Source organism: Panicum virgatum, chromosome 1K (assembly GCF_016808335.1).
Source record: "Panicum virgatum strain AP13 chromosome 1K, P.virgatum_v5, whole genome shotgun sequence".
Classification (NCBI taxonomy): Eukaryota; Viridiplantae; Streptophyta; class Magnoliopsida; order Poales; family Poaceae; genus Panicum; species Panicum virgatum.
In genome coordinates, this window is record NC_053136.1 from 45,507,771 (window position 1) to 45,532,591 (window position 24,821).

The 24,821-nt window shown below is 50.0% G+C and overlaps 3 protein-coding genes across 4 annotated transcripts; all 3 read right to left on the reverse strand.

Moving 5' to 3' along the window:
* LOC120657449 (GDSL esterase/lipase At2g04570-like) lies at positions 1-1,879 on the reverse strand. Its single transcript, XM_039935757.1, has 5 exons — positions 1,569-1,879; positions 1,320-1,456; positions 972-1,193; positions 620-887; positions 1-529 (listed from the first exon to the last, which is right to left on the reverse strand). Exons 1-5 carry the CDS (start codon positions 1,840-1,842, stop codon positions 309-311), a joined length of 1,122 nt encoding a protein of 373 aa, XP_039791691.1. The 5' UTR covers positions 1,843-1,879; the 3' UTR covers positions 1-308.
* A 7,026-nt stretch (positions 1,880-8,905) lies between these two features.
* LOC120712147 (GDSL esterase/lipase At5g55050-like) lies at positions 8,906-12,052 on the reverse strand. Its single transcript, XM_039997867.1, has 5 exons — positions 11,547-12,052; positions 10,162-10,292; positions 9,828-10,064; positions 9,482-9,731; positions 8,906-9,365 (listed from the first exon to the last, which is right to left on the reverse strand). The coding sequence occupies exons 1-5, from the start codon at positions 11,824-11,826 to the stop codon at positions 9,136-9,138; spliced, it is 1,128 nt and encodes a 375-aa protein (XP_039853801.1). The 5' UTR covers positions 11,827-12,052; the 3' UTR covers positions 8,906-9,135.
* Positions 12,053-15,629: 3,577 nt separating this feature from the next.
* On the reverse strand, positions 15,630-17,082 carry LOC120712157 (dehydrin DHN1-like). 2 transcript variants are annotated; one of them, XM_039997877.1, is made up of 3 exons: positions 16,695-17,082; positions 16,431-16,584; positions 15,630-16,367 (listed from the first exon to the last, which is right to left on the reverse strand). In XM_039997877.1, the coding sequence occupies exons 1-3, from the start codon at positions 16,965-16,967 to the stop codon at positions 15,955-15,957; spliced, it is 840 nt and encodes a 279-aa protein (XP_039853811.1). In that variant the 5' UTR covers positions 16,968-17,082; the 3' UTR covers positions 15,630-15,954. The 2 variants fall into 2 exon arrangements, with proteins under 2 accessions (XP_039853811.1, XP_039853807.1); XM_039997873.1 differs by having other exon boundaries at positions 15,630-16,584.
* Positions 17,083-24,821: the final 7,739 nt, after the last annotated feature.

Sequence of the window (24,821 nt, forward strand, 5' to 3'; positions counted from 1 at the left end):
TAATGCGGATGGTAATTGGTAAACACAGTATGTTGTCGCGGAAAGAGAATTATTGCGACTCTAATTCTTTCAAAGAAAATCAAAACATTTCGATTCTAGGGAAAACAAAACAAAAACGCAATTCAGGTTTTCAAATCGGTAAGAACGAACAAATTTTCTGCTTGAAGCACCCGGCCCGGCTGCCCGTGCGCATCTCTACGACAGACTGGCTGCTTCTGAACCCAGCTTAGCTGCTGACCCCGTCCGTCCTCTTTATTCGTACTAGGAGCAAAGCATCTTCCTGATAAATCCCAAGAAAAATCGATCCATCACAGCAGGGCCAGCTCCATGACGTTGACGGGATCGACGAAGCTCCGGTTGCCGGCGAAGATGGTCTGCGCGGCGATGACCGACACGGCCTGCGTGGGGTGGTTCGCGTCCCAGAACAGGTAGCCGTCGCGGTCGGCGCACAGCGGCGCCGTCTCGTCGCACGCTTGCGCCGCCCCGTAGGCCCCCCCGCCGCAGCACGCCGCCTCCAGCTCCGTGAAGCCTGCAACCAGATGGATGGATGATCAGCCGGCACGTTAGTTATCTGGGTAGGAGAGGAGTCGATGGACGACGACGACGGTAGCTAGCTTACTCCAGGCGTCGGTCCGCGGGTTCTCGAAGACGAAGGAGACCATGGCGAAGGCGTCGGCGAGGGAGTAGGCCATGCCGGGGAGCTCGCGGGACAGGCCGCGCAGCATCGCGGCGAGCATCGGGTAGGAGCGCAGCGAGAGGTCGTTGAGCGGGTCGAAGCAGCCCTGGGTGCCCAGCTGCTTCAGCCGCCGCAGCCGCTGCGACGGCAGGCACCCCAGCGGCGGGATGCTGATGACGCTGAACTTCCTGGCGCCCATCTTGTACAGCACCTGCGGGCAGGGCACACCATCAGAGGTCAATTTTCGGTAGCGTTTTATTCCTCAAGCCTCGGGCGGACGATCAGGCCCACGTACCGTGATGTAGCTTTTGTAGGCGTCAACGAGGCCGACCAAGAACTCGTAGTCGTCGCCAGGGGACGCCGAGTACTCGAACATGTCGTTGCTGCCGGCGCTGATGAGGAAGATGGACCTGGAGAGGAGGCTGGCCGTCTTCTTCCTGCCTGACAGCTTGGTCAGGTGCTCAACAACACCTGAGAAGTACTCCAGCTGCCGGGACATCGGGATCACCTCGCCAAACTGCCGGAAAAAAAGTTCAGATCAGCCGTCATCTGTCTGACTGTCTCCACACGTGTCGTATTTCTGCGTACGTGTTAAGCTGAAACGGCATTGGGCAACTAGTAGGTCTGAATGTTCTGAATGTACCAGGAAACGGCCGGTCCTGTCTGCAAGCCCGGACCCTCCTGACGCGAAGTTGATGCCTCTGTACATCTGGGACCTGATGGTCTTCTCCGTCAGCGAGAGGTAAGCCGGTGGGCTCCTCCTGAACCCAAGCCCCCGAGCTGTTGTTTGTTCACCGTGGAATCAAGCAGGGTGCACGGGTCAGTCTCAGTCACAGCCATCCCACACACACGGATCGCGTTGGTTGCAGAGCGCAGCAGCAGCGTAGCCTACCTAGCAGGTCCGCCGTGTTGAGCCCGTTGCTGAACCGGCCGGTGGGCGCCGACCCGGGCAGGTCGACGCCGTAGTGGGGGTAGTTGGCCCTGGCCGCGGCGGTGATGTTCCGGTGGTTGTTGTTGCCGACGTCCACCGTGGAGTCGCCGAACACGAACACCGCGGGGACGAGCCGCGGGTGCCGCCTCGCCGCCTCCGCGCCCGTCGCCGCCGCGAGCACGAGCACCAGCAGCCACAGCGCCGCGAGCGCGTAGGGGGCGGTCCGGCCGGCCATCGGGGGCTCTGGTCTCTGTGCTCAGGTGGTGAGTGAGGTCTTCAGAATACGTGACCGCCCGGATTTATACACCGTGACAGGATGCGCGTGATGTCATGAGCAATGCACGACGAGCAGCAGCATAGAATTGTCATCGAGCAGGTCGCCGATATGCTGTTTTTTTGGTCTGGAATTCCATGATCCTCTGTCCGTGTTACCAGTTTTTTTTTATAGAAAAAGGATAAACCCGGTCTCAGCAATCAAATGTTTGACAGCTTCCAACCTGAACCACAACGCCCACATGCTGCAGCTAAGTGCGCATGCACAAGAAGATAACTCCAACGACCAAGACATAATTAAAAGCTGGTATGCAGAGCTGTATAACAATGTGTACCTGTCACGTCTGTTAGATGCAAAGGCCAAACCAAGAATGAAAGTGTGTCGGATTTGAAGGGGGAAAAAAGGAGGAAGGGATGGAGATGTGTTTGAAGAAGTCCACATGGCCTAGACCGGTGGCTCCTCGTCCTCGGATGGGCAAGGCGGCAACCGCAACGTCACGACAGGCACACAACTGGTGCTGCTTAGGACATATCAGCTGGGGCCAGGAACGGCACGGCCTGCAGGAATGTACCGACATGTTTAGAGCTTGCGCCGCGTTCGGATCTAGCCGCATAGAAGGGCGTGATGCTCTTGGCTCTTCCGGCTTCCGGGTATCTTTGAATTCCACGAGAGATTTCACCCGAGGATGAGTAAAAAGATTAAGAAGTAACTGGTCCATCAACCTGTATTCCTTCGCGAATTAGTTACGTTAATTTTGGAGACATAAATATCACAAATGCATGAAAAATAAATCCAGTAGCTAATAATCGAAATGGCTTACATCACTATCCTCATTTGTCAAATATTCTAATTGCTTACCATACTCTCTAATTCTCTATCTCATTTGTTAAATATTCTAATATAGTATTCATATCGACCTGAACTTACCTTTATACAATTGTGTAGACTTTAGTTAGCAATTCATCGATACACAATTTCATCCACATTCATAGTTCTTTTCCTTATTCAGTAATGGCAAACGTGGTGATTTAGATGCAAATCTAGGGGGTTAGTTTTATTATAGCAAAAGTTATAGATGACTTGAGTGATTCTCTTGGCTTTGTCACTCGAATGGGTGGCCGTCTGATTTTTGATCTGACTGATTTCTATTCCGTCCGTCCGCTTCTCTTTTTTTTTTGCGCTGGTTTGTGAGACCCAGTTGGCAGCCTCTTCTTTTTGTATTTTGGGGAACCGCGCCTATATTTCTTTCTAGGTCTCTCTCCCCGCTACCCTTTCTTATCCATTTCACCCGCCCCTTTTTCCCCCTTCCGCATTTGCTCTCGCCATTGAGCAGCGACACGCTCTCTCGCCGTTGAGCGGCGACGCGCTAGGGATTTCTGGTGAGTTTGATTCAGTCCTTTCCATTCGTTCTCTCCAGATCTCGTCGACTTCGTTGTTCGTCCTGTTTGTTGCGTTCAATCCCTTTAATTTGTTCCTTTTAATTTGTCTACTGTGTTGTGTATTTTCCTCGGTAGAAATGTTTCGTGGTGAGTTGTGCTCTTCCCGTTCATCTAGGTTTAGGTGTTTTCGATCCACTCAATTGCTCCTCTCTAGATATCGTCCTGTTTGTTGGCTCCACGTCCTCTGCCTTTTTTGGTGGTTGACGATTTCCGCAGAAATGTTCGATGGAGCGCTCGATTTGCTCTTCTCTAGGTCTCGTCCTTTGTTTGTTGATTCAATTTCATCTTTTTTGGGTTTGTAATTTGCTTGAATATTTGATTATGTCAATTTTCTTTTTTGCATTTGTTGGGTTACTTAGGCAGCCCCAGAAAAATTCTGAAATTTTGAATTCCATAGAATAACTTTGTAATATTTTGAATTCTGAAATATTTGGCATTTGATGGGTTTATCACTATCCCTAAATTTTAATGACAGTTCATTTCATTATAAATTATAGCGCGTATAGCACTGTCATTTATGTTGATTGTGGGTGTAATTTCTTTGAATCTTTTTAGTTTGAATTCCAAATAATTTGTAATATATTTTAAAATTTTAGGAATTTGATGGGTTTATCTCTATCACCAAATTTTTATGAAATTCTAGAATTTTGGAATCCATAGAAATTTCTTTCAATGACAGTTCATTTCTTTATAAATTACAGTGCGTATAGCATTGTCATTTATGTTGATTTTGGGTGTAATTTCTTTGAAAAGTTTGAATTTTTTGGCATTTGATGGGTTTCTCACTGTCCCCATTTTTTTTAAATTTTGGAATCCATAGAAATATTTTGATTTTGTTAATTTGTCTTTTCCATTTCTATTTGTCCTTTTGTTTTGGTTTATATGTTTTTTAGTACTCTTTTTTTGTGGTTTCTTTTGTGGTCGTTGATGTCTGATCCGATGGTTATTAATTTCTGGTGAGTAAACCTTTTGTCTCACTCGATTTTTTTGGTTCACTTGTTTTGGGTGAAACAAAGAACAAAATTAATTGAGTGTTGGAACCGGTCAAATCACTTGAGTTAGGTATATACGGACCCTTTATTATTTATAACAGCATACTTTTTGTTGTTTTCATAATGAAATATGTGGGTATTTGTTTTAAAGGGAAAAATCCAATTTTCACCCTCGAACTATCGCAAAAGTCTGATTTTCAACCTTCAACTACGAAATCAGACAACATAGGTCATCCAACTGTCAAAACCAGACAAATTTAGCCCTTCGGGTGGTTTTGAAGGAGGTTTTGCATTTTCTAAAAAAATAAATAAATCTAATTAGATCTAAAAGAATAAAAAATAATTCACTTTAAATCAGAAAAATATGAAACTAGTACCAAAATTTTTCTAAAAATGTAACCTATATATTATTGCTCCATTTGAATCATAGTTATTAAATATAATATGCATAATTGCAAGCAACCAAATATTATGAACATAAAAAAATTAGATCTGAATTGCTCACAAGTCATGTGACAATAGATAGGTTATATTTTTAGAAAACTTTTGATACTCATTTCATAATTTTTTACTTAAAATAAATTATTTATAAATTTTTTAGTGTAAAATTGAATATTTTTAATTTTTACAAAATGGAAAATCACCTTCAAAACCACCCCATGGGTCAAATTTGTCCACTTTTGACAGTTCGATGGTCTATGTTGTCTGGTTTCATTGTTGAAAGTTGAAAATCAGAATTTGCGATAGCTGGAGGGTGTAAACCGAATTTTTCCCTTTTTTAAAATACATAATAGATCTAATGGATATGTAATTAAAATTCAATAAATTGTCAGATAAATATTTCTTTTTTTTAGAATTTATATTTTTATAGCACCTTGTGTAAAGATTAACGTGGAATAAAAGGACTCTTGTAGTCCAGTAAGAAGTCAGAGGTGAACGCCCTGGAAGTATAGATGTCATGACTTGATGACACTGTTGCTCAAATCAGAGCCACGCACCCACGAGCACGGTCTATGCTCAACTAGAAAGATGGCGCGGCATTGCCGGCGCCTGTGGGCCCTTCCTAGATTTTTTATATATGTAGTGAACTGCAGTGATCTGATTGTGGCCGAAGATGAGCCAATTATGCAGCGGAACTATAACTTACATTTTCCAAATTGAGCTAACAGTTGTGTATGCAAAAGAGAATTCATCTTTGTAGCTGAGACTTTTTGTTACGATGGGAACTAAATCTCTGCAGCACCTCTCATCGCCCAGAAGGATTGCTCGCTTTGCTATGGAATTTGCAAGGAATCTTTGCTCCAACGTTGACGTGCCAAGTGAATCCGCTGCAGTCCTGCAAGCAGGGTCTAATGTAGGCCTGTACCAGCGCCTGTAGTTGGAAGTGCTGATAATGATTAAAAAATCATAAAGCAATGAATATTTTTTTAATTGGTATCTAGATCATATGAATGTTCTAATTCTCAGAATGGTAGTATCAGTATGAAAGATAATTGAAATGAGCAGAATAAACACAGTTGTATTCATTGTACAGACTACAGAAGTACAGAGTTAGCATTGTCATAATGAGAATTCTTGTAGTCTAACGTGACCATGCAATCACTGATACCAATCAGCAAAGAGATGGTAGAAATACTGAATCACGAACGGCTATATGGGTTCTCCTGTATGACTTGAATTTTATAAAGCAGTCAGCATATATAGAGGCATAGTCTCATATAAATTAAAGGGACTTTTCTGCAGCAACGCCTTGACCTATTTGAACAAAGCTTATGAGATTCTTATATACTCCCTCCATTCCAAATTATAGGTCGTTTGACTTTTTTAACTTTAAGTTTGACCACTCGTCTTATTCAAAAATTTATGCAAAATATCACTTCTTTTATTATGGCTTGCTTTATCAATACAAGTTATTTAAGAATGACTTAAATTTGACTATATTTGCATAATTTTTTTAATAAGACGAGTGGTCAAACTTGATGTTAAAAAAGTCAAACGACCTATAATTTGGAACGGAGGGACTATATCTTATCATAACCATATCGGATTTCAGGGGCAACATTCATGGTCACGTCACATTTGATGTAAAATTGACATTAAAAATTTGAAGTATGTAGCGAAAATGGCCTCTCATGCCATGTTTCAATATAATGTTTTGGCGATTGATGACACACACAACACTTGGACTAATATCATTGTTAAGATAAACATTCCCAGGTTTTTAGGTTCAAGTGATGACAAAGAGAAGATAGGCGAAGCTAGGCCCGAAGGGCCACCCCTACGAAGATACAGTCACCGGATTAACCGACGTTGAAGAAAATGCATACGTCGGTGCATTGCCAAACGAAGACCGATGAAAATACATACACCGGTTGAACCGACGATGCATCGGTCAATTGCATCGGTTCAGTTGTCCAGAGAGGTAGTTTTTGGAGGAACGTGAAGAAGTTACAATCACCGATTAAACCGACGTTAATTTTACATACACCAGTTGATTGCATCGGTTAAACCGGCGATACACCAGTTAATTGCTAACGGCTAGTTATTCAAGTGGCAGTTTACATACACCGGTTGAACCGATGATGGCTTTTGGGGTACGTCGGATTAACCGGCGTTAAGCACATTTCTGACAGTTTTTCTCCAACGGCTATATTTGCTTGTGCTGCCTATATATACCCCCAAGGCCGGGTCATTTGAGTGTGCTGGAGTTCAAGGAAGTATACAAGAGCTAAAGATCATCTCCAACCACCATAGAGCTTCATTGTACATCATATAGGCTTAAGCACACTTGTGAGAGTGCTTAGTGCTTGTTTAGGCTTAGTTCTTGAGAGAACTAACTTGAGAGAAAGCCTTGCTGCGGCAACCACCTTGTGTACTCGTCGCGTGACCCTCCGACTTGGTGTGGAGTGGCAACGACACTTTGTGCGGGGAAGGAGGCCCCTACTTGGTGTTAAAGCTCCAAGATAGTGAAGACGGTGCCGTGGTGACGCTTCGAGATAGACGGTGGCGGTGACCTCGTCTTTGTAACTTGGCGTCACTTAGCCTTTGCTTGTCGGGAGTCTTGGAGGCGTGGCAAGACGGTGATCGAGCGAAGAGACTCGGTATCACACTTGTTCGTGTTGGACAAGTGGCCGTGGACGTAGGGAGGGACTTTGGTGTCCTAACCGAACCACGTTAAATCGTGTGTCTTGGTGTCTTCACGGGAGTTTGCACATCCTCTCCCTTACCGCTTTACTTACCACATTACGTTTCCGCATTTACTCTTTCTTGTTTACCTTTACTTTCCTAGTTAGTTTGATTAGAATTGGCTATAGGTTGCAAGTCTTTTGGGGTAAGTAGAGGGTAGCATAGATAAACCTTAGTCATAACTAGCATGTGTAGGACGTGTTAGGTTTATCTTATGCAATTAGATTGAGCCCTAGGATAGAAAAGCGATTAGCGACTCTATTCACCCCCTCCCCCTCTAGGGTCGGACATCCCGGTGATCCTTACAAAGTATGCTATCTCTGTACTACTCCCCTTGTTGTCCTACTGCCATCTTTCCCATTTTTCTATTCGATTTTGGGTTCTAAAAGCAACTCCAGTAGAGCTGCTAAATTTGAGTGAGCAAATATTCATTTAGAAGCTCACTTCTAAATTTTACTCATTCAATTATGGGTCTCCACTCCATCAAGCTGAGTAAATTGTGCTTTCACAGTTGGCAGCTCAAATAGAGGGCCACCAAATTGGGGGGTGGGGGAGAAATTTGGAAGACCTACCAAAATGGCAGCCCATTTGCTCCCCTGCTGGAGATGATTTTTATACCCACCGACTAAATCTTTATATGGCAGCCCATTTGCTCTCCCTACTGGAGTTGCTCTAATGTGCTCTATTTGGACATGCTAGCTAGATTCCGCTATCCATGTAGTCTAGGGCTCCAGGCCTCCTCCGTGTCTTTACTCTGATTAGTGGTCAATGGAGGCGGAGATGCGATTCAGTATTTGCGTCGTGGAGAGGGGTGGGGATGGGTGATGCCCCTTCGTTCATCTGAGGAGCCGAGAGTGCGTGGCTTAAAATGGAGAGAGAGGGGCGGCGCCAGTCTGCTTGGAGGTGGAGGTCGACTGCCGCCTCGGCCCTTGCCCGCGCGTGCTTGCAGTGGACGCTGCCGTCGATGGTCACCCGGGCTGGTCGCCGCAGTCGGCAGTCGCCAGGCCTGCAGGCCGTGTCGCCCGAGGCGACCGCCGACAACTATGGGTAGAAGGGTACCGCGAAAATGGATCTTTGGAGATAAATACATAGATAGAGGTCTTCATCATATCTGCTAATTCGATTCCTTTTCTTGTTCATCGCCAGTGCATTGCTTACTTGCTTTGGAGGGCTCGATTATGGCGATTTTGATTCTATTTGAACCTTGGCTCTTTGACTTAAGATGTCGCCGCTGATTTACTCGAGCGGACGCTACATGCCTCTGGAAGAGTTCTGAAGCTCTGGTACGCGTGGCCCAGAATACAGCTGCCGCAGGATACATCAAGCCACGATCCGACGGTTTGTAAGAAGCTCGTGACGTGGCGTGATCTGGTGCTAGAGGATGGCCAGACGAAGGACGCGCTTTCGTGTTTTGAGATGGTTGAGATTACTGTAGAGAGCACGAGAGGTGACATGTTATCTCAGAGTCCAAACCACACCGCTGCCATCGCCATCTACCACGAGAAACAAAGTGAACACAAGCCACGCGCATCCTACACACCAATATCACCAAACACGGAAACGGGTAAATCTACGGCGCACATGCTGGTAGGAGTACACGTTACACGGGGCCGCACGGGCTGCCTTTGTCTAGTAGCCTAGCACTGCTGGTCCTCCACCAGCTGCCTGAAGTTCACCGGAGCGGCGAAGTGGAGCGAGCCATTGTAGATGGCCGCGGCGGCGACCTTGGAGGCGGCGTGCGTCGGGTGCAGCAGGTCCCAGAACAGGTACTCGTGCCGGTTGCCGCACAGCGTCGCGTTGGGCGTGCACCCGGACTTGCCGTTGAACCGCCCCGACCCGCAGCACGCGTTCGTGGTGTCCTTGAACCCTGCACGCACACACCATTTTTTTCCCCCTTCGTCAGACTCAGACCAGATCATCACGATCCCTCTGAAAGTCTGATGAGCAGCATCGAGCAAGGTATCTATCTGTACAGGCACGTACCGAGCCTCTGCGGGTGCTTCATGATGCTCTGCACGACGGCGTGGGAGCTCCCGACGGAGTACTTCAGGCCCTGGAAGCTCGAGCCGAGGCCGCGCATGGCGTCCCTGAGGCCCTTGTTGAACCCGCGCGCCAGCTCGTTGAGGGCGTCGATGCAGGCGCCGAGCGGGTGCAGGCTCCTCGGGTACGGGCAGCACCCGATCGGGGGCACGTCGATCACCGCGAACTTCCGCGCGCCGAGCACGTACAGGGCCTGAAAACCGCCGCGCCGCGGGCGCACATTTTTCGTTTCAGCAGGAGTAATCTTTTCCGGCGGATCATGCTGCAGGGGGAGCGGCGATGGACCTACCTTGACGTGGTTCTGGTAGAGCGAGACGAGGTTGGCGACGAACCGCCGCGCGTCGGCGTCCGACGGCGTGCTGTTCCGCGCGAAGAAGGCGAAGAGGTCGTTGCCGCCGGTGCTGAGGAGGAACAGCGACCGCGACAGCACGGCGCCGGCCGCGCCCTGGCTGACGCGCGCCGAGATGTTGCGCTGCACGGCGGCGAACTGCGCGACCTGCTGGCTCAGCGGGATGATGGAGCTCCCCTGCACGGACAAGTGATCCGCGTGCGTGCTCGGGTCAGTGCTCTTACCAAGTTTTTACCAGTAGCTTGCAGTGACTTTTTGGTCACGAGTGGCTTACTGTCGTGTCGAGAATGCCCGATCCTGCAGAGGCGAAGTTCGCTCCAAGGAGACCTCTGAAGACCTGGTTGTTGGTTCTGTTGGCCACGGCGAGGAACGGCGGGGGGCTGCGCTTGAAGCCCATGTTCATAGCTGATAAAAGATGAAAACCAAACATTTTCAGAACTAGATGAACAACGTTTGCAACGCAATGGAACCGCGGCGCTTGCTGCAGTAGTTGATTTCAGAACCTGAACAATCCATCATATTTTGGAAAAGTTCCTACTTGTACTTGCAGAGAACCCACAAAAATCACCACACTCGTACGTAACTAGAAGATTCGACATCAGCAATTTTTCAGGGCACTTGAGCGCCAATTTACAGTCTCGGAGGTGCAATGAGGGGGGGCCATGGAAGCGTCAAAAAATGTGGGCGCGAGTGGGTGACCACGGGGTGGATCAGATCATAGACGCTGCGTCCCACTGTTTCTCATGTGGCATGAAGATTTTGGAAGCGGACGCAGAGGTGCAGTCTGCAGTGGGTGTGTGGTGGTGTCCACTACTCCACCGTGTCAGCGCCCTCCAAGCGCCAGCGCCAAGCGCAAAGCGAGTCAAGGTGTGCTCGGACAAACGCTGAACTACACTGCGCGTTAGCAGCAGAGTGGCAAGCGCCAACTGCGTTACAGTAGCACAGTAAGATTTCTTCCAAAAAAAAACAGTAGCACAGTAAGTGATGGAGCCCTTTTACCACGTCAGTACACTGCCACGCTTTGCAACGTCTGCACGACTGCGCCGCGTGTGGGACGCGCGAGCTGCAGCGGCAATTGATTACGCAAACGTCCATCGCGGCTTCTCTGAATCACTGCAAGTGCAGTTTACAGTTGGCGCTACCCAGCAGAAGCTTGGTTCTTTCATCGACCAGTTTACACCCTCACTTTGCCACTTTGGCTACTGAATTATGCTCATATATATCCTATATATGTTCAATTCGTAGTAGCCCAAACAAACCGATCCCTTTCCAAACTCGTATTTTACTTCTTCACCTCTTCAACGTGAATGCAGAGATAACCTACCTCGCCCTGGGTCTCTTTAACTGAAATCAACGGCTCCCGAGAATGTACCAGACGGCATGCTTTTTTGTGCTATCAGTCGTCAACACTGAAACTCCTACTCCTAGTCTGCAGAAAAGTCATCGCTGCAAATCCAACACCTTCAGCGCCCAAGTCATCGATAGATGATGGGGGGTAAAACATGGCAGTGAAAACTGAAAACGAGCTCGGCAGCGTAGGAAGCACGCAGCTATGCTGTTCTCCGTTCTCACCAAATTCATCTCCACGCAGCTCAATTGCTTTTGGCCAAGTTTGCGAGCACAAATGAAGCTGGACGCGTCGCAAGAATTGACGCTTACCCAAGAAGTCGATGCCGTTGTAGCCGTTGCTGAACCTGCCGGTGGGCCGCGACGTCGGGAAGTCGACGCCGTTGTGCGGGAAGTTGGCCCGCGGCACGGCGCTGCCCGGCAGGTAGTTGTTGTTGCCCACGTCCGCCGTCGAGTCGCCGAACACGTAGATCGCCGGCACCTTGCTGCTGCTCCCCGCCGCCGCGGCCGCGGCGTTGGCGAGCGCGGCCGCGGCGAGGAGGACGCGCAGCAGCAGCAGCAGCAGCCCTCGCGCTTCCGGCACGGTGGCCATGGCTGGACCGTGGTGCTAGCTGGGGAGCTGCCCGGCGTGGTGCGGCAGCTAGTGATTACCGGGTGGGGGCGGCCGGGGTGCGCTGTGTGCTCGATCGATCGGCTTTGGGAAAGGACCGGCCGAGACCGCCACGGCTCGGCGCTTTAAAGGGAGGGGGGCAACCCGTAGTGGCTGGCTTTACGATCGACCGGGGGCCGTGGCAGTGGCCAGTGGCACGGCAACACGACTGGTGTACAGAGGTGGCTTTGGTAAAGATTAAAGAGGCCGGCCGGGGGCCTTGCCGGCGGACTCCTCTGGCAAGTGCCTCCGGCCGGTCCGGCCGGGGGGTCGGACGTATCCACGCCGCCGTAGACGAGTGCGGCGACTAGAAAGTAGAAATGAGAGTTTGGGGGCGCACTGGTAGGATCTCGGATCTCCTACATGTACTTGTGAATCTCTCTTGTTTCGTACTGCTACTTGGAGTTGGAGAAGGGAAAAACATAGGAGATGATGCACACTGTTACTTTGTGGAAAGGCAGATCTCTCGGTTTGTGCTTTATTTGCAGGCTTTGCAGCTAAACTTGATGGAATCTCTGCCTTCACCAAGTGCTGTGGTCCTGTTACGGGGTACATTCACATCGTAGTGGAATGAGTTCTTTTCTGTTTCCCCATAGACCTGGCCGGCCCGAAGTATCTTAGCACTTTTTTTTTCTCTCGAATACGCAGGAGAGCTGTGTATCTTTGTATTAATAGGTAGAAAAGGAGTTTTTACAATGCGCAATGCTGGCGCACACGCAGCTTTGGTGTTTTTTTTTTTGAAATAAAGCAGGAGCACTGCAATGCATTTAAGAAGGAAGCAAGCAGGAGGTTACAGAGTTGTGATTACATAAAACCAAGAAAACTCACGCACAAGCCAACAAGAGAAACTAAAACATTTGAAACAGAGGGTACATCATCTTAGCTTTGGTTATGGAGCTGCTATTACAAGAAGACTCAACCAAAGTAAGTAAGGAGATATCTTAGCTTAACTGAATTGGTTACTTGGAACGACCACGTTGTCAGCGAGAATATGTTCTGCCAACAAACACCTGGCCAGGCTAACAGAATTTATTACTTCGAACAATCAAGTTGCCAATATAAGAATATATTCTACCAGCCAATACCATCAGTGCATTTAATTTGTACACGCACAACATAAACTGCAACACGTTTACATGTCTTGAAGGATTGAGAAGGCCAAGTGGAATCCAATCCGTTAATCGCCGCCGATGTGCGCGTGAGCGCACCGGTTAGCATCCTATGCACTGACTGGGGGCTAAGATTTCTCTCTCTAGCCTATTCTTGTACGCTTAATTCACCGGTTTTCCCTTTCGCAAAGCATCGAATAATTCAGTCTTTACGCCTGGTTCGTTTCATATTCTTGTTACCATTCCATTCCTTCCATCTGAAGCTTGAATCGCAGTGCTAGCATGTCAGTCGCAGCTTTTTGCTTGGCGGACAGAAAAGAAGATCCCATGCATATGTATACGTGTGGCCTTTTTCGCCGCTTTGCAAAGCAACAAAAAATAAAACGACAGCAATGGGCAGGGCCAGCCTTTTCTTTTTATGGGCGATGAGGCCAGAGGCTAATCTCTGTGCTTCACTTTTAGACGATCTGGTGCCCCTGCACTCAACGACTTCTACCCGTTTTTACAGCGTTTGGGCTGTTCACAGCTCGCTGCAGTGCGCATCTCTTTACCTACCCACCCTATCGGGTCTTCTACCAGATGCTGCCGTTTGAAACAACCGCCACGCACCTCCAGTGTGTCTATCTATCTTTGCATCAAATAATCAGTCATATACCTTTTTTAAAAAATAATACATACATGCATGCTTGTATCTATATGAACGTACACAAAAAGAAATTTGTTCATCTATGACGAAATTTTCATGACGTTTTTTAAAAAAAACAACACAATGACGCATCATTTATGATAATTCTATCCCTATTTGCATCTGTCACATGCATACCGTACCGTTGTTGGTATGAAAGAATAACACTAATTATCTCTCACATGCATACTAAGTATAGGGTTCAAATACGTCTGAGCACATTTCACCACATGTCATATAAGTTGTCGTGGAGTGTATTCACGTTCAAACAAGAAAATCGTCGAGATAATATGCATGCGACCGAGCGTGGGGTATTTTCGATGGACGTTGAAGCTGAGCTGGCACCACAAGCGTCCAGAAAACCAGCGAGGCCTTTTCGCTCTACTGTATTCTATCACCGACCGAGATGCATATGATCGTATCCAGCAGCCAACGGCGGAAGCTAGCAGGGCCTTGCCCCCCTAACTCCGGTAAATTTGTTAACAGCTCCCTACGCACTAACAATGTTACAGTACATATGTGCAGTCCAGGGTGAAAAAACATAAAAATTTAGACCAAATCCCGTGGTACTGAGTGCACAAAGTACAACTATTTATTGATTATTCTCTCTTTGAAATTTTCATCTCTATAGGGTTTACTCCTGTTATAAAATTTTTATTATCTTAATCCTTAGTAAGGGTCAAAATGAGGGTTTCTTCCACAACCGATTGACCAGTGGAACTAAAGAATTGAGGTACACTTTGCTTCGATCAAGTTCGTATTCACCTCGATTTGCAAAACAATTTTCACTCTTCAGTGCTTCAATTTACGTTAAAGATATGAAGGTAGAGTCTCTACCTCCCAAACAGATTTTAAATGTGTAAGTAACACAAAAAAAAAATTAACTTGCATAGCTTTATGTGGATTCTTTTACAGTATATATTACCAGACACCGATCATATTTATCCGCCCCCCTCAAGAAAATTTCCTGGTTCCGCTACCGCCAGCAGCAAGTGTGCATTAGCGTAGGGGTCCAGGGCCAGGGCCGGGGCTAGGCATCTTTCCCCTACCGGCCCTTTTCCGCTTGTATCATCCGAGGCGAGGCACTCGATCCGGCCGTCGAACACGCACCGGCGCATCGCAAGAACTGAACACCAGCGCACGTTCTAGCTGTAATCATAGGTCGATCGATGCCGACTCCGTTCTGCGGCTGTTGGCTAGTGCTGGTTTGCTGTGAGAGAAAATTATTGTTGAATGGCTGGTGCCAGATGCTGAATTGGTGTGAGAGAAAAATACTATTAGCTGACTGGTGAAGCAGCCATCTTAGCTCATCATCACTTTCTGGCTTTTCTGACTGGGTGAGTGTCGGTGTCTCTCACACACACTCGCACGCGTAAAAATAAAAAAAATTTGCCGCCAAACAATGCCCCCCTTCACCTGCCAGATCATGCCCATCCCGGTGAAGCGACGGGCCGGCGGATTACTGGCCTGCAACCAGCCAACCACTTGCGTCTTGCACGCCCGGACCAGGTAATCCACTCGTTGGTTCAGAGGCGTGTTGTACAACAGACCAAGGAGTATCTGGTGCGATGCGACCTGCCTTGACCAACAGGTCCGCGCCGTTTCTTTAGCTTCGTCTGCGTGGGCTTTGCTCCCTGGTGTACATCATGCCGATGTGGACTTGTGAACCAATGAGGCCCAGATGCATCTTTTGTACTGTACACTCAAATTGCTCCTCATCACAAAATTGGAGGGACACGGGGTATGTATAGCCCGTTGCGAGGCCCATAACAAATTGGGCCGACCCATCAGTAAGCCCATAGCACAGTTTCAAGGACACGTCACATACACCGGGAAAAAGGTTACACTCCAGTTATCGTGAGCATGCCAACGCATGAGCTAGACTGAAATAATTGGGTAACTAGGCATCATGTTTCTAGACAATACATAAGGATTCACAATGGGACAATATATATGCTGGGCAGAAACCAAAGTAATAAATATTAAGGCATAATGCCCAGGCAGCCCAGCCGAATTACAATACGCAACTGCTGCTGATAATTCAACAAACCCAACAACTTCCCAGACCCTGACTCGGAACCAAACTAGAGCCCGTACCAGAGCGAACGCAAGCAGCAACACTCTCACTACCAGTACTGGCCGGGCCTCGACACACCGGGCCTTGACCGCGCAATCCCCATCTTGAAACAAACTTAATAAAGTAAAGCAGAACCAAACCAAACGCACGCCAAACTAACGCTTCCGATCAAGGGCCCCGGTCACGACGCGCGGGCGACCTTAAGAAGAGCTGGTCTTGTGCTCGCCGGCGGCGGCCTTGTGGTCCTCCTCGCCGGAGCCCTTGTTGTACCCCGGTATCTTGTCCATGATCTTGCCCAGCAAGCCCTTCTTCTCCTTGCCGTCCGGGCTGCCCACGTCCTCGGCGTGCGGCGCCGGCGCCGGCGCGTGGACGGCGGGCGCGGCGGCGTCCTCCGGCTTCTTGTGGCCGCCGGGGAGCTTCTCCTTGATCTTGTCGAGGAGGCCCTTCTTCTCCTCCTCCGGCGCCGGCGGGGCGTCGTCCTCGATCTTCTGGACGACGACGGCGTGGTCGTGGTGGTGGACGAGCGTCTCCACCGCCGGCGGGGGAGCTGGGGCCGGCACGTACGGCCTGTGCTCCTCCTCCTTGTAACCGTGCGGGCCCACGGGCGCGGGCGCCGGCACGTATGGCTTGTGCTCGTCCTCCTTGTAAGCGTGCGTCGTCCCCACGGGCGCGGGCGGCGCAGGGGCCGGCACGGCCGCATGGTGCTCGCCCTCGGCGTGGTCCTTGTGGCCAGGCAGCTTCTCCTTGATCTTCTCCTTGAGGCCCTTCTTCTTCTTCCTCTTGACAATCTCTCCGTTCTCGTCGATCACCTCCTCTTCCTCGTCGCTCGACTGCACGCAACGATCGCGGTCAGGAATCAGTACACGTAACGAATAATCGTGTCATGCTATAAGAAACTAATAAGGAGCTATGGGGAGATCTCATGTGTGTATGAACTTACCGAGCTGGAGCTGGAGCTGGTGCGGTGCAGCTTGGCGAGGAGGCTCTCCTTCTCCCCGGCCTCGTGCTCCTCCTTCTTGTGCTCGTGCTTCTCAGGCTCGGCCACCGTGACCTTCGCCATGCCGGTCGCCAGCTCCTCCTCCTGCTGCTTCTTCTCCTGGTCCTCGGGCTTCTTCCTGCCGAGAAGGGTGTCCAGGATGCCCCTGTCCTTCACCTCCACCTGATCGGCGGCCTCGCCGACCTGGTGGTGCTGGGTGTTCCTCTCGTCCTCCATGAGCGCCGGAACTAAAAGGCTTTCCAAACTAAAAACAGCAGAACAGATCTACTAGAACTCGCTCTTGACTGGTGAGACTCGCTTTGGCTTTCGGATGGAGAGAGCGGCGAGGCCGGGGGCGCCCTTATATAGAGGGGCTCCCGAGCCGAGCTGGACGGCCGAAAGGTGTCGCGCCGTGGTAACGTTCCAGCTGCGCTGATGCAGTGATGCGACGACCGGACAGAGAGGTAACGTGCGCACGCGGTGGCTACGCGACGCGAGGAAGACGGATCAGCAACGGAGCCCGGCGAGCCGACGGACGGGGACATCAGGGCGCGGGCAGGGCCCGCGGGGCCAGTGGCGGCGCGACGCGTGTCCCGGCTCCGACGTGGCGGCGCGTCGGGAGAGAGGCCGGCGCCATGTGGGCGGCCCTGGTGACGCGCGCGGGGTTGTCGTCGGAGGAAGCGTGGGCGGCTCGCGCCGGGCCGGGCCGGTTCGGTCGGGGTGGCGCGCTGCTGCGCCTGCCCTGCTCCACTTCCACCACCCCCCGCCTGGCGTTATCCGCCTGCTCCGCTGCCCGCGCGACGCTTGTCTTCCGCTGATCGGTTCCCTAATTTTCATTTAAGTACATTCATAACTTGATAAAAAAAAGTGAGCGTTTTTGTTGGCTTTGGATTCGTCAGGCCTCAACTGGGGCACCCAGACGTTACGTTAGCATCAAGGCTCAGCCGGGTTGGATGGAAGTCTGCGAGCGCGCGGCAAGTTGCGACTGGGCGGCGCGGCCACGGCCACGAGTGTGATTGCACGGGGGGTGCGTGACTCGGACGACGAGAGGACTCCGGAGGCTTTGACGATGACATGCGGGGCCGGACGGACCCGTCGGCGCCCGGGCGGCAGAACAACCCAACCCAAAACAGTGGCCGGTGGGGGACTCGCGGAGTCGTGAGTGGATTTGGTCCGGCCGGCGTAAGCTATCCTGGACATGTAGACGCCGGGACCGGGACCCTCCATTTTCCCGGCTCCTCCCTTTCGCTTTGATGAGCGAGCTTTCGTGGGCGGAAAATGTCGGTGGCGTGTCGGCCTCTTTTTCCGCCGCCCTCCACCCCGGCGGACGAAACTCTTTGGGCAGGCGTGGGCCACGCCGGTGTACGCTTCCAGCTCGCATCGATGACTGGACTTTCGATGCCGAAACCGTCCGATCGTCGCGGAGGGGAAAGAAAGTTTGGCGCCGCGGGAGCACGGCGCGACGCGCGGCTGGACCGACGCTCTGATACGACGGTTCCTGGTCCTGGTCGAGCACTTTTCGAATTTTTACCGTGCTTGACTGCGGATCAGACGCCTCGGTGAACCTAGGATCGTTTCACTGGGGGGATTAATCCTTAATCATTTGATCTAGCGAGCCGGGGCCGAGAGCGTGGCCTCGCCACCGGGAGTAGGACCGGCGCCGGATAAACTAGTCAAGGCATTGGATCCCCCGCCTGGAAAGGAGTCCACGGGCGAGGGGGCGCTGTGCCGCCGGGGAGGCAAGGCCCCCGGCTTTTGCACCGGCGTCGTACCGCCGCGCAGACACGGGCTCCAGGAATCGATTCAGCGCAGCGACACGCCGAGGCCGGCCGCGCCTGGCCTCACTCGATTGATTCCCACCGGCACATGCCGGCGCCCTGTACCACTTCTTAGGCTGGTTCCAACAGCGGGTCTGCAGCCCCAGCCCACAGCCACAGCCACGTCAGCGCCACGTCAGTTCTCGCCAGCCCACTCGACCCCAGCGCTCCATCAGTCAGCCTGCAGCCTCAGCCCACAGCCACATCAGCGCCACGTCAGCTTCTCCATTTCAGACTTAACCATTTCAAAACGCGTTGCTCTATGATTTAAATTGACACAGCAAAATGGGGAGTGAGAGGTGTGGAATGAGCTCCAACCAACCCTCTCTATTTATAGATGAGTTGGGGACGAAATTTGTGATTTTTTGGAATTTTTTTCGAATTTTTTGGAGTCCAAACGGTCAAAAACGGCTAATTGCAACGGCTAGCTGACGTGGCGCTGACGTGGCGCTGATGTGGCAGCCGTTGGCCAATCACAGAGCGCCGCGTGGCAGCCGACCGGACGCGGGGTCGGTCCCGACCGGCCGGGTCGGTACCGACTGGTCGGTACCGACCGCGCACGGCTCCAACGCCGGTCGGTACCGACCGCGCACGGCTCCAACGCCGGTCGGTAGCGACCGCCCGGCCGGTCGGTAGCGCTACCGCCCCGCGCTCTCGGTTTCCGCGCTTACCGACCGGCGCGGGTCGGTAGCCGGGTCGGTACCGACCGGCGGGGGTCGGTACCGACCCCGTTGGAACCAGCCTTAGGCCCTGTTTTGTTGCATAGCATGAGTAGCACACACAATTCCCGAAAAAAAAATCTCACATGCATGGAGTACTAAACGAAATTTATTTGCAAAACCTTTTCACGGATGGGTGTAACTTTTTACGACGAATCTAATGATAGTAATTAATCGATGATTGACTACAGTGATGCTACAGTAACCATCCTCTAATCGTGCGGTCAAAGGCCTCATTAGGTTCGTCTCGCGAAGTAGTGCAGAGTTGTGGAGTTAGTTTTGCAAATTGCCTTTATTTAGTACCCTAATTATTTGTCAAAATTTTTGTGCTACTACAACAAATCAAACAGGCCCCTGGTTCGCCAGGATATTTTGAGGCTCGCTTCCCGGCGGCACGTACGCACGGGAACAGTGCGTCCAGCTTGCCGACGTCCTGAATCCTGATCGCGGATCCGCTGCGTTGTTAAGTACACGGAGACTTGATTCGGAGAGGAGGGAAAACCAAGCTCGACCGCAGGGGTCAGGCAGCAAGCTCGGCGGCATCACAGAGCAAGTTGAAAAACCAAGTGCGACCGCAGGGGTCAGGCTGTAAGAATTTTTACGACCGATCCCTCAGTTCACTGGTATAATAGTTAGTTTTTTCACTATTGATATGTTGTCCATTTATCCTTTTTACATTTTTTTGTCAAAACTGACTGTAATTGACCTATTTCTTCTCTCTCCTCCACCTCATCCTTCAATCTGCTTACTGTTTATTAATATACTTGCTTTAATCACTTAGCTTCAGTTGGTGGCGCAGCGGATCCTGTCACGGAGAGAATCGTAGATGAACAGAGATTGCACGCAGCCGTGCATGGTGCACCAGAATTCCAGGTACTACTGCGTAGTAATTCTGAACTTCTTTTCCTGGTGGTGCAGGAGGCAGTACTCTACTACTCTCGCAAAAAAAGGTAGTACTATACTATATACTGGTAACTGCAAGGTTTAGTAAATTAGTACCGCTGATCTGATTCTCCATGTTTAGCGTGCTGATGCTTCCTTCAGAACCAATGCAAGTTCATGTTCGAGCACGCCGCGCCAGGCCAGTTCGGGCACCGAGGGAGCTCCGGGAGGAGCAGCAGGCGGCAAGCGCGCCACGATCTCGGCGGGCACCAGCGCGACAACCACTCGTGAAGTCGTGATCCCCTCCGCGCCGATCGCGGCAGGGCGGACCGCCGGGCATGGCGCGCCCATGGAGCCAATGAGTGCCCCGTCGACAAGGCCAGAGCTCCAAAGGCTTCCCATGCTGCCGAAATCATGTCGATCGACCGGAGCATGGGCACACCGAGGTGCGTGCTCGGAGCAGGCGTCGCGACGTCGCCCTCAGGGCATGGACACTGCTAGACAAGCATACTGGTAATGGTACAGAACTGGAGATAGATACGGAGTACGATAGTCTGAAAATGGGTCAAAGATGCACACAATGGCACGGTACACTACCAGCATTTTTTTTCAAACGACAAAAAAATTCATAATGGCATGGGTACTCTTTGTATTTGACTTTAAAAACAATGCAAATATCACGTGCAGAGACTCGAGCGATAGAAAAAAGAATCGGAATAATGCACGGCCTATCGCGCAAACCTCCTCTCTTGTTACAAATGAGGTCTAGTTTTATTAGCAGTGCAAAATATCGCTAAAATATATACAAGTGAGGTTTAGTTTTATTCGTCTTGTTGTCTAGAACACAACAATACAATGAGTTGTCGAAACAGAGATGATATGAAAAAAATAATGTATTTTTTACTCAAAACTTTACGTGCTTAAAAGGCTCCAGAGCCTACCATGGGGGTGAGTGCGGATGGGAGGATGCTAGCAGGGCGTCTTTTTTGTTTTTATATTTTTAAAAAATGTTTTTTACAAAAATATATTTTCGATTGAACATTTTACAAATTTGTACCCCTACCGCCCGGCCAGTTGGCGGCAGGGGGCCTGCCGCCAACTGGCCGGGCGGTAGGGACTTAAATATAAATAAAAAATATATATTTGCATGGAGGTCCTTGGCGGGGACCTGCCGCCCCCTGCCGGGCGGCAGGCCCCCTGCCGCCCCTCCAGTTGGCGGCAGGGGGCCTGCCGCCCGGCAGGGGGGCGGCAGGCCCTCTCTCCCCGCAAAATTACATCAGTGATCCATTTGATGTGGTTTTAAATATTTTCGATACAATTAGAAACCATTAGTAAAGTATATGAATATAAAAAAGTATAAAGTATCAATTCATACACATACGCAAATAGAACAAAATAGGTGATGCATGAGAACGAAATAAGTATAACATGACGACACCATAACAAAAATACGGAAACAACTAGAAGGACCTCCTAACCACCCCGGCCACCCCGACCATGTCGACCTCTTTTACGCTGAGCGTGGACGTGGTCTGTAGAGTAGGTGTGTCACTCTGGAGGCCCTACGTCTCTAGAGCGTATGTGTATGAATTGATACTTTATACTTTTTTATATTCATATACTTTACTAATGGTTTCTAATTGTATCGAAAATATTTAAAACCACATCAAATGGCTCACTGATGTAATTTTGCGGGTAGAGAGGGCCTGCCCCCCCTGCCGGGCAGCAAGCAGGGGGGCGGCAGGTCCCCGCCAAGGACCTCCATGCAAATATATATATATTTTATTTATATTTAAGTCCCTGCCGCCAACTGGCCGGGCGATAGGGGTACAAATTTGTAAAATGTTCAATCGAAAATATATTTCTGTAAAAAACATTTTTAAAAAATGTAAAAACAAAAAAGACGCGCTAGCAGGAAGGGTGGGCGCGGGCCATGTTGCGTGAGGGTTAAAAAAAGATGCAAGGAAGGCCGGGGACGTAGAAGGCGTGGGCCCTGATGTTGTCCGTAGCCCGTGGGTAGGCCGGACGGATCGCGCGGTAGCAAGATGGACCGGGCGGCCAACAGCCTGAGCGTTTGCCAGTTCTCACCACACAGGCCCACACGCTCGGCTGGTTTGGGACCAAAAGACCGAGATGAAGCCCAGTTTCACATCTTTGAATGAAGTCCCTAATTGATGGGCCTCTCTCACTCTGACTCACTCCGGGCTGGTTCGGCCACGATGATCTGGCCCATTTTGGCTTGGTCTTGTACCCCCATCTTCCCGCCGTTTCAATCACGTGCCCGCCCACACGTCGGATAGAAACAACTGGGCCCCGATGCGATCAAAAAAGATCCCTGCATCTGCCATGCATTTGGTTGGGAGCATCTCCAAGAGTTTGCCATATTTTACTTGGCATATCTTGTATTTTGTCAACTTCTAAAAAGATATGTCAAGTTAAAAAAGAGTTTATCTCCAACAGTTTGGCATAATTCACTTGCCAAATCCAGTTCTAACTTACATCAGGGACCCTGAGAGAGAAACAAAATTATATTTATGTCCTTCCACCTCTTGAAAATTTAAATCAGGAACCCTTCTCTTTTATTTATTTATTTTTAACCCTCCCACCTGACTAGAAACCACGATGACAACCGCGCGCCGCGCGTATATTTACGCGCTAGAGGCTGGTTTTTTCCAAGTTGCCAAATATTGCCAAGTCTTTTGCCAAACTGTTGGAGGAGTATTTTTAACATTTTTGCCAAAAATCAAAGATGATAACTCGATTTGCCAAACTGCTGGAGATGCTCTTAGATCGCAAATCGCATCGCACCCCTCACTTTCCTAAACCTCAACCGGAGGAGGACTCCGATTTAAATAAAGAATATACTAGTTACCATCTCGTGCTAGCTGCAGCTCACGACACGCACGCAGCACGCTAACAGGGAAAATAATCAAATTTGACTAGCGGACGGAAATAATCAAATTTGACCAGTGGGCTTGTAAAACATGAGGATTTAGAGCAACTCCAGCCCAAGTTCCCAAACAGACCCCATCCCATTTTTAGGAGTTTTGGGCTAAAACCCACCTCCAATGGAGGTCCTATTTGGGCTCCCATTTTGCATGGGCCTCCAAATTGAAGCCCCAAGCCCCTAGAAATACCGGCCTCCCATTTCCTTTTGCTGGCGCCCGCCGCCCCGCCGGCCCCAGCACGAGGCGCCGCCCGCCGCGCCCAGCATCGCGTCGTCTCCACCCGCCGCCGCCCGCCGCCGTCGCTGCCTACCACCGCGCCGTCGCCCCTCCTTCTTCTCCATGGACAGATCCACGCAGGCGTCCCGCGCCATCTCCGGCGGCGGGCGGCCTACCCGTCTGACGACGGCTCCCCCGGAGAAGACGCGACGTCGTCCGTTCGTCGCACCGCATCCCCGTCGTACCGCAAATCCTCCCGCTGCCGGGCTTCCTCGTTGACAAGATCTGCCATCTCCCGCGCGGCGGCCTACCTTGTCAGCTCCCCAACGATGTGCTCGTTCCTCCACGCGGCCGTCAGACGTCCACCTTCACGGAGCCTCAAGGTGCTTCACCACCATTCTCCACCGCCGCCACCTTTGACGCCCGCAGCACGACATCATCGCCAGTACTCATGTACGAGGCCGCGGACAATGACTTCAGCTCCACCCCAATAGTTGACTGGACGCCTGATTTCTCTGCAAATGTAAGTCAATGTTTACTCTGCGCCTTGCTTTTTGCACATCATCAAGTAGGCAGTGAATGTTTTCTGAATATTGCTTGTCAATGTTTTCTGAACCTTGCTTCGTAATGGATCGTGTTTAGGAGTTTCTTAGAGCTGTTCATATGTAGGAGCTTCTGTAAAAAAACCACTAATCTACCAGTACTGCATGTTACATATAGGGAATTTTGTAAGATGTTAATCTGATATGCTGAATTCGTGTCCTTTTTCTTGTATGTCTTGTGAGTTTGTGACATAACGTGTGCATTTTTTGTAAGCCAATGATGTTTCCAGCTAGAGAAATTGGCCAGTGCAGACCTCGAATCCTTTGTCACATAGAATACTGAATAAGAGTCTGCTAAGTACCATCTGGTGTGGCAAATTATATGCGCAATTGTTTACCTTAGAAACTGATTATTTACCTTCGTATCTGGATTTTCAGACTGCTAACTTTACGAGTGCCAACTTGAGAGGAGCTAATCTTGAAGCTGCCAATCTCAAGGTAAATTGAATTTTCTTTAACACGATTTCGTAATGTTTTTCCTGTAGAATTGAAGAAGGGGTACAATGATAATCATTGAGCCTCATGCTAAAGGCTTCATTTTATGTCTAAGTTAGAACAATGTATGGTTCTGACATTTTCTCTTATGCAGAACCCAAGGGCTTCTACCTCCCAGCCTTTCACAAACATGATGACACTGGACGACGATGCTGCAGTGGAATTATTGATGGCGTTGGATCCCACTCCAAGTAGTGGCGGGAAAGGAGTATCAAGGCAAGGCAGCGGCTACATTCAATGTGAAGATATCCAGCTTTGCACATCTTGGATGAATATCAGCAATGACCCCATCGTCGGTAATGAGCAGCCATCAAAAACTTATTGGAATAGGATTGCTGATGATTTCCACCAAAACAGAGACTTTGATTCCAATAGGTCTACCAATTCTAACGAGCATCGAATGGGGATCATA

Coding starts and splice junctions, on each gene's coding strand:
- LOC120657449 (XM_039935757.1), bottom strand. CDS start 1,842: ATGGCCGGCCGGACCGCCCCCTACGCGCTCGCGGCGCTGTGGCTGCTG. Junction 1,457..1,568: donor CAACACGGCGGACCTGCTAG/GTAGGCTACGCT, acceptor AACAAACAACAG/CTCGGGGGCTTGGGTTCAGG. Junction 1,194..1,319: donor ACAGGACCGGCCGTTTCCTG/GTACATTCAGAA, acceptor TTTTTCCGGCAG/TTTGGCGAGGTGATCCCGAT.
- LOC120712147 (XM_039997867.1), bottom strand. CDS start 11,826: ATGGCCACCGTGCCGGAAGCGCGAGGGCTGCTGCTGCTGCTGCTGCGC. Junction 10,293..11,546: donor CAACGGCATCGACTTCTTGG/GTAAGCGTCAAT, acceptor ATCTTTTATCAG/CTATGAACATGGGCTTCAAG. Junction 10,065..10,161: donor CGGGCATTCTCGACACGACA/GTAAGCCACTCG, acceptor TTGTCCGTGCAG/GGGAGCTCCATCATCCCGCT.
- LOC120712157 (XM_039997873.1), bottom strand. CDS start 16,967: ATGGAGGACGAGAGGAACACCCAGCACCACCAGGTCGGCGAGGCCGCC. Junction 16,585..16,694: donor CCAGCTCCAGCTCCAGCTCG/GTAAGTTCATAC, acceptor CGTTGCGTGCAG/TCGAGCGACGAGGAAGAGGA.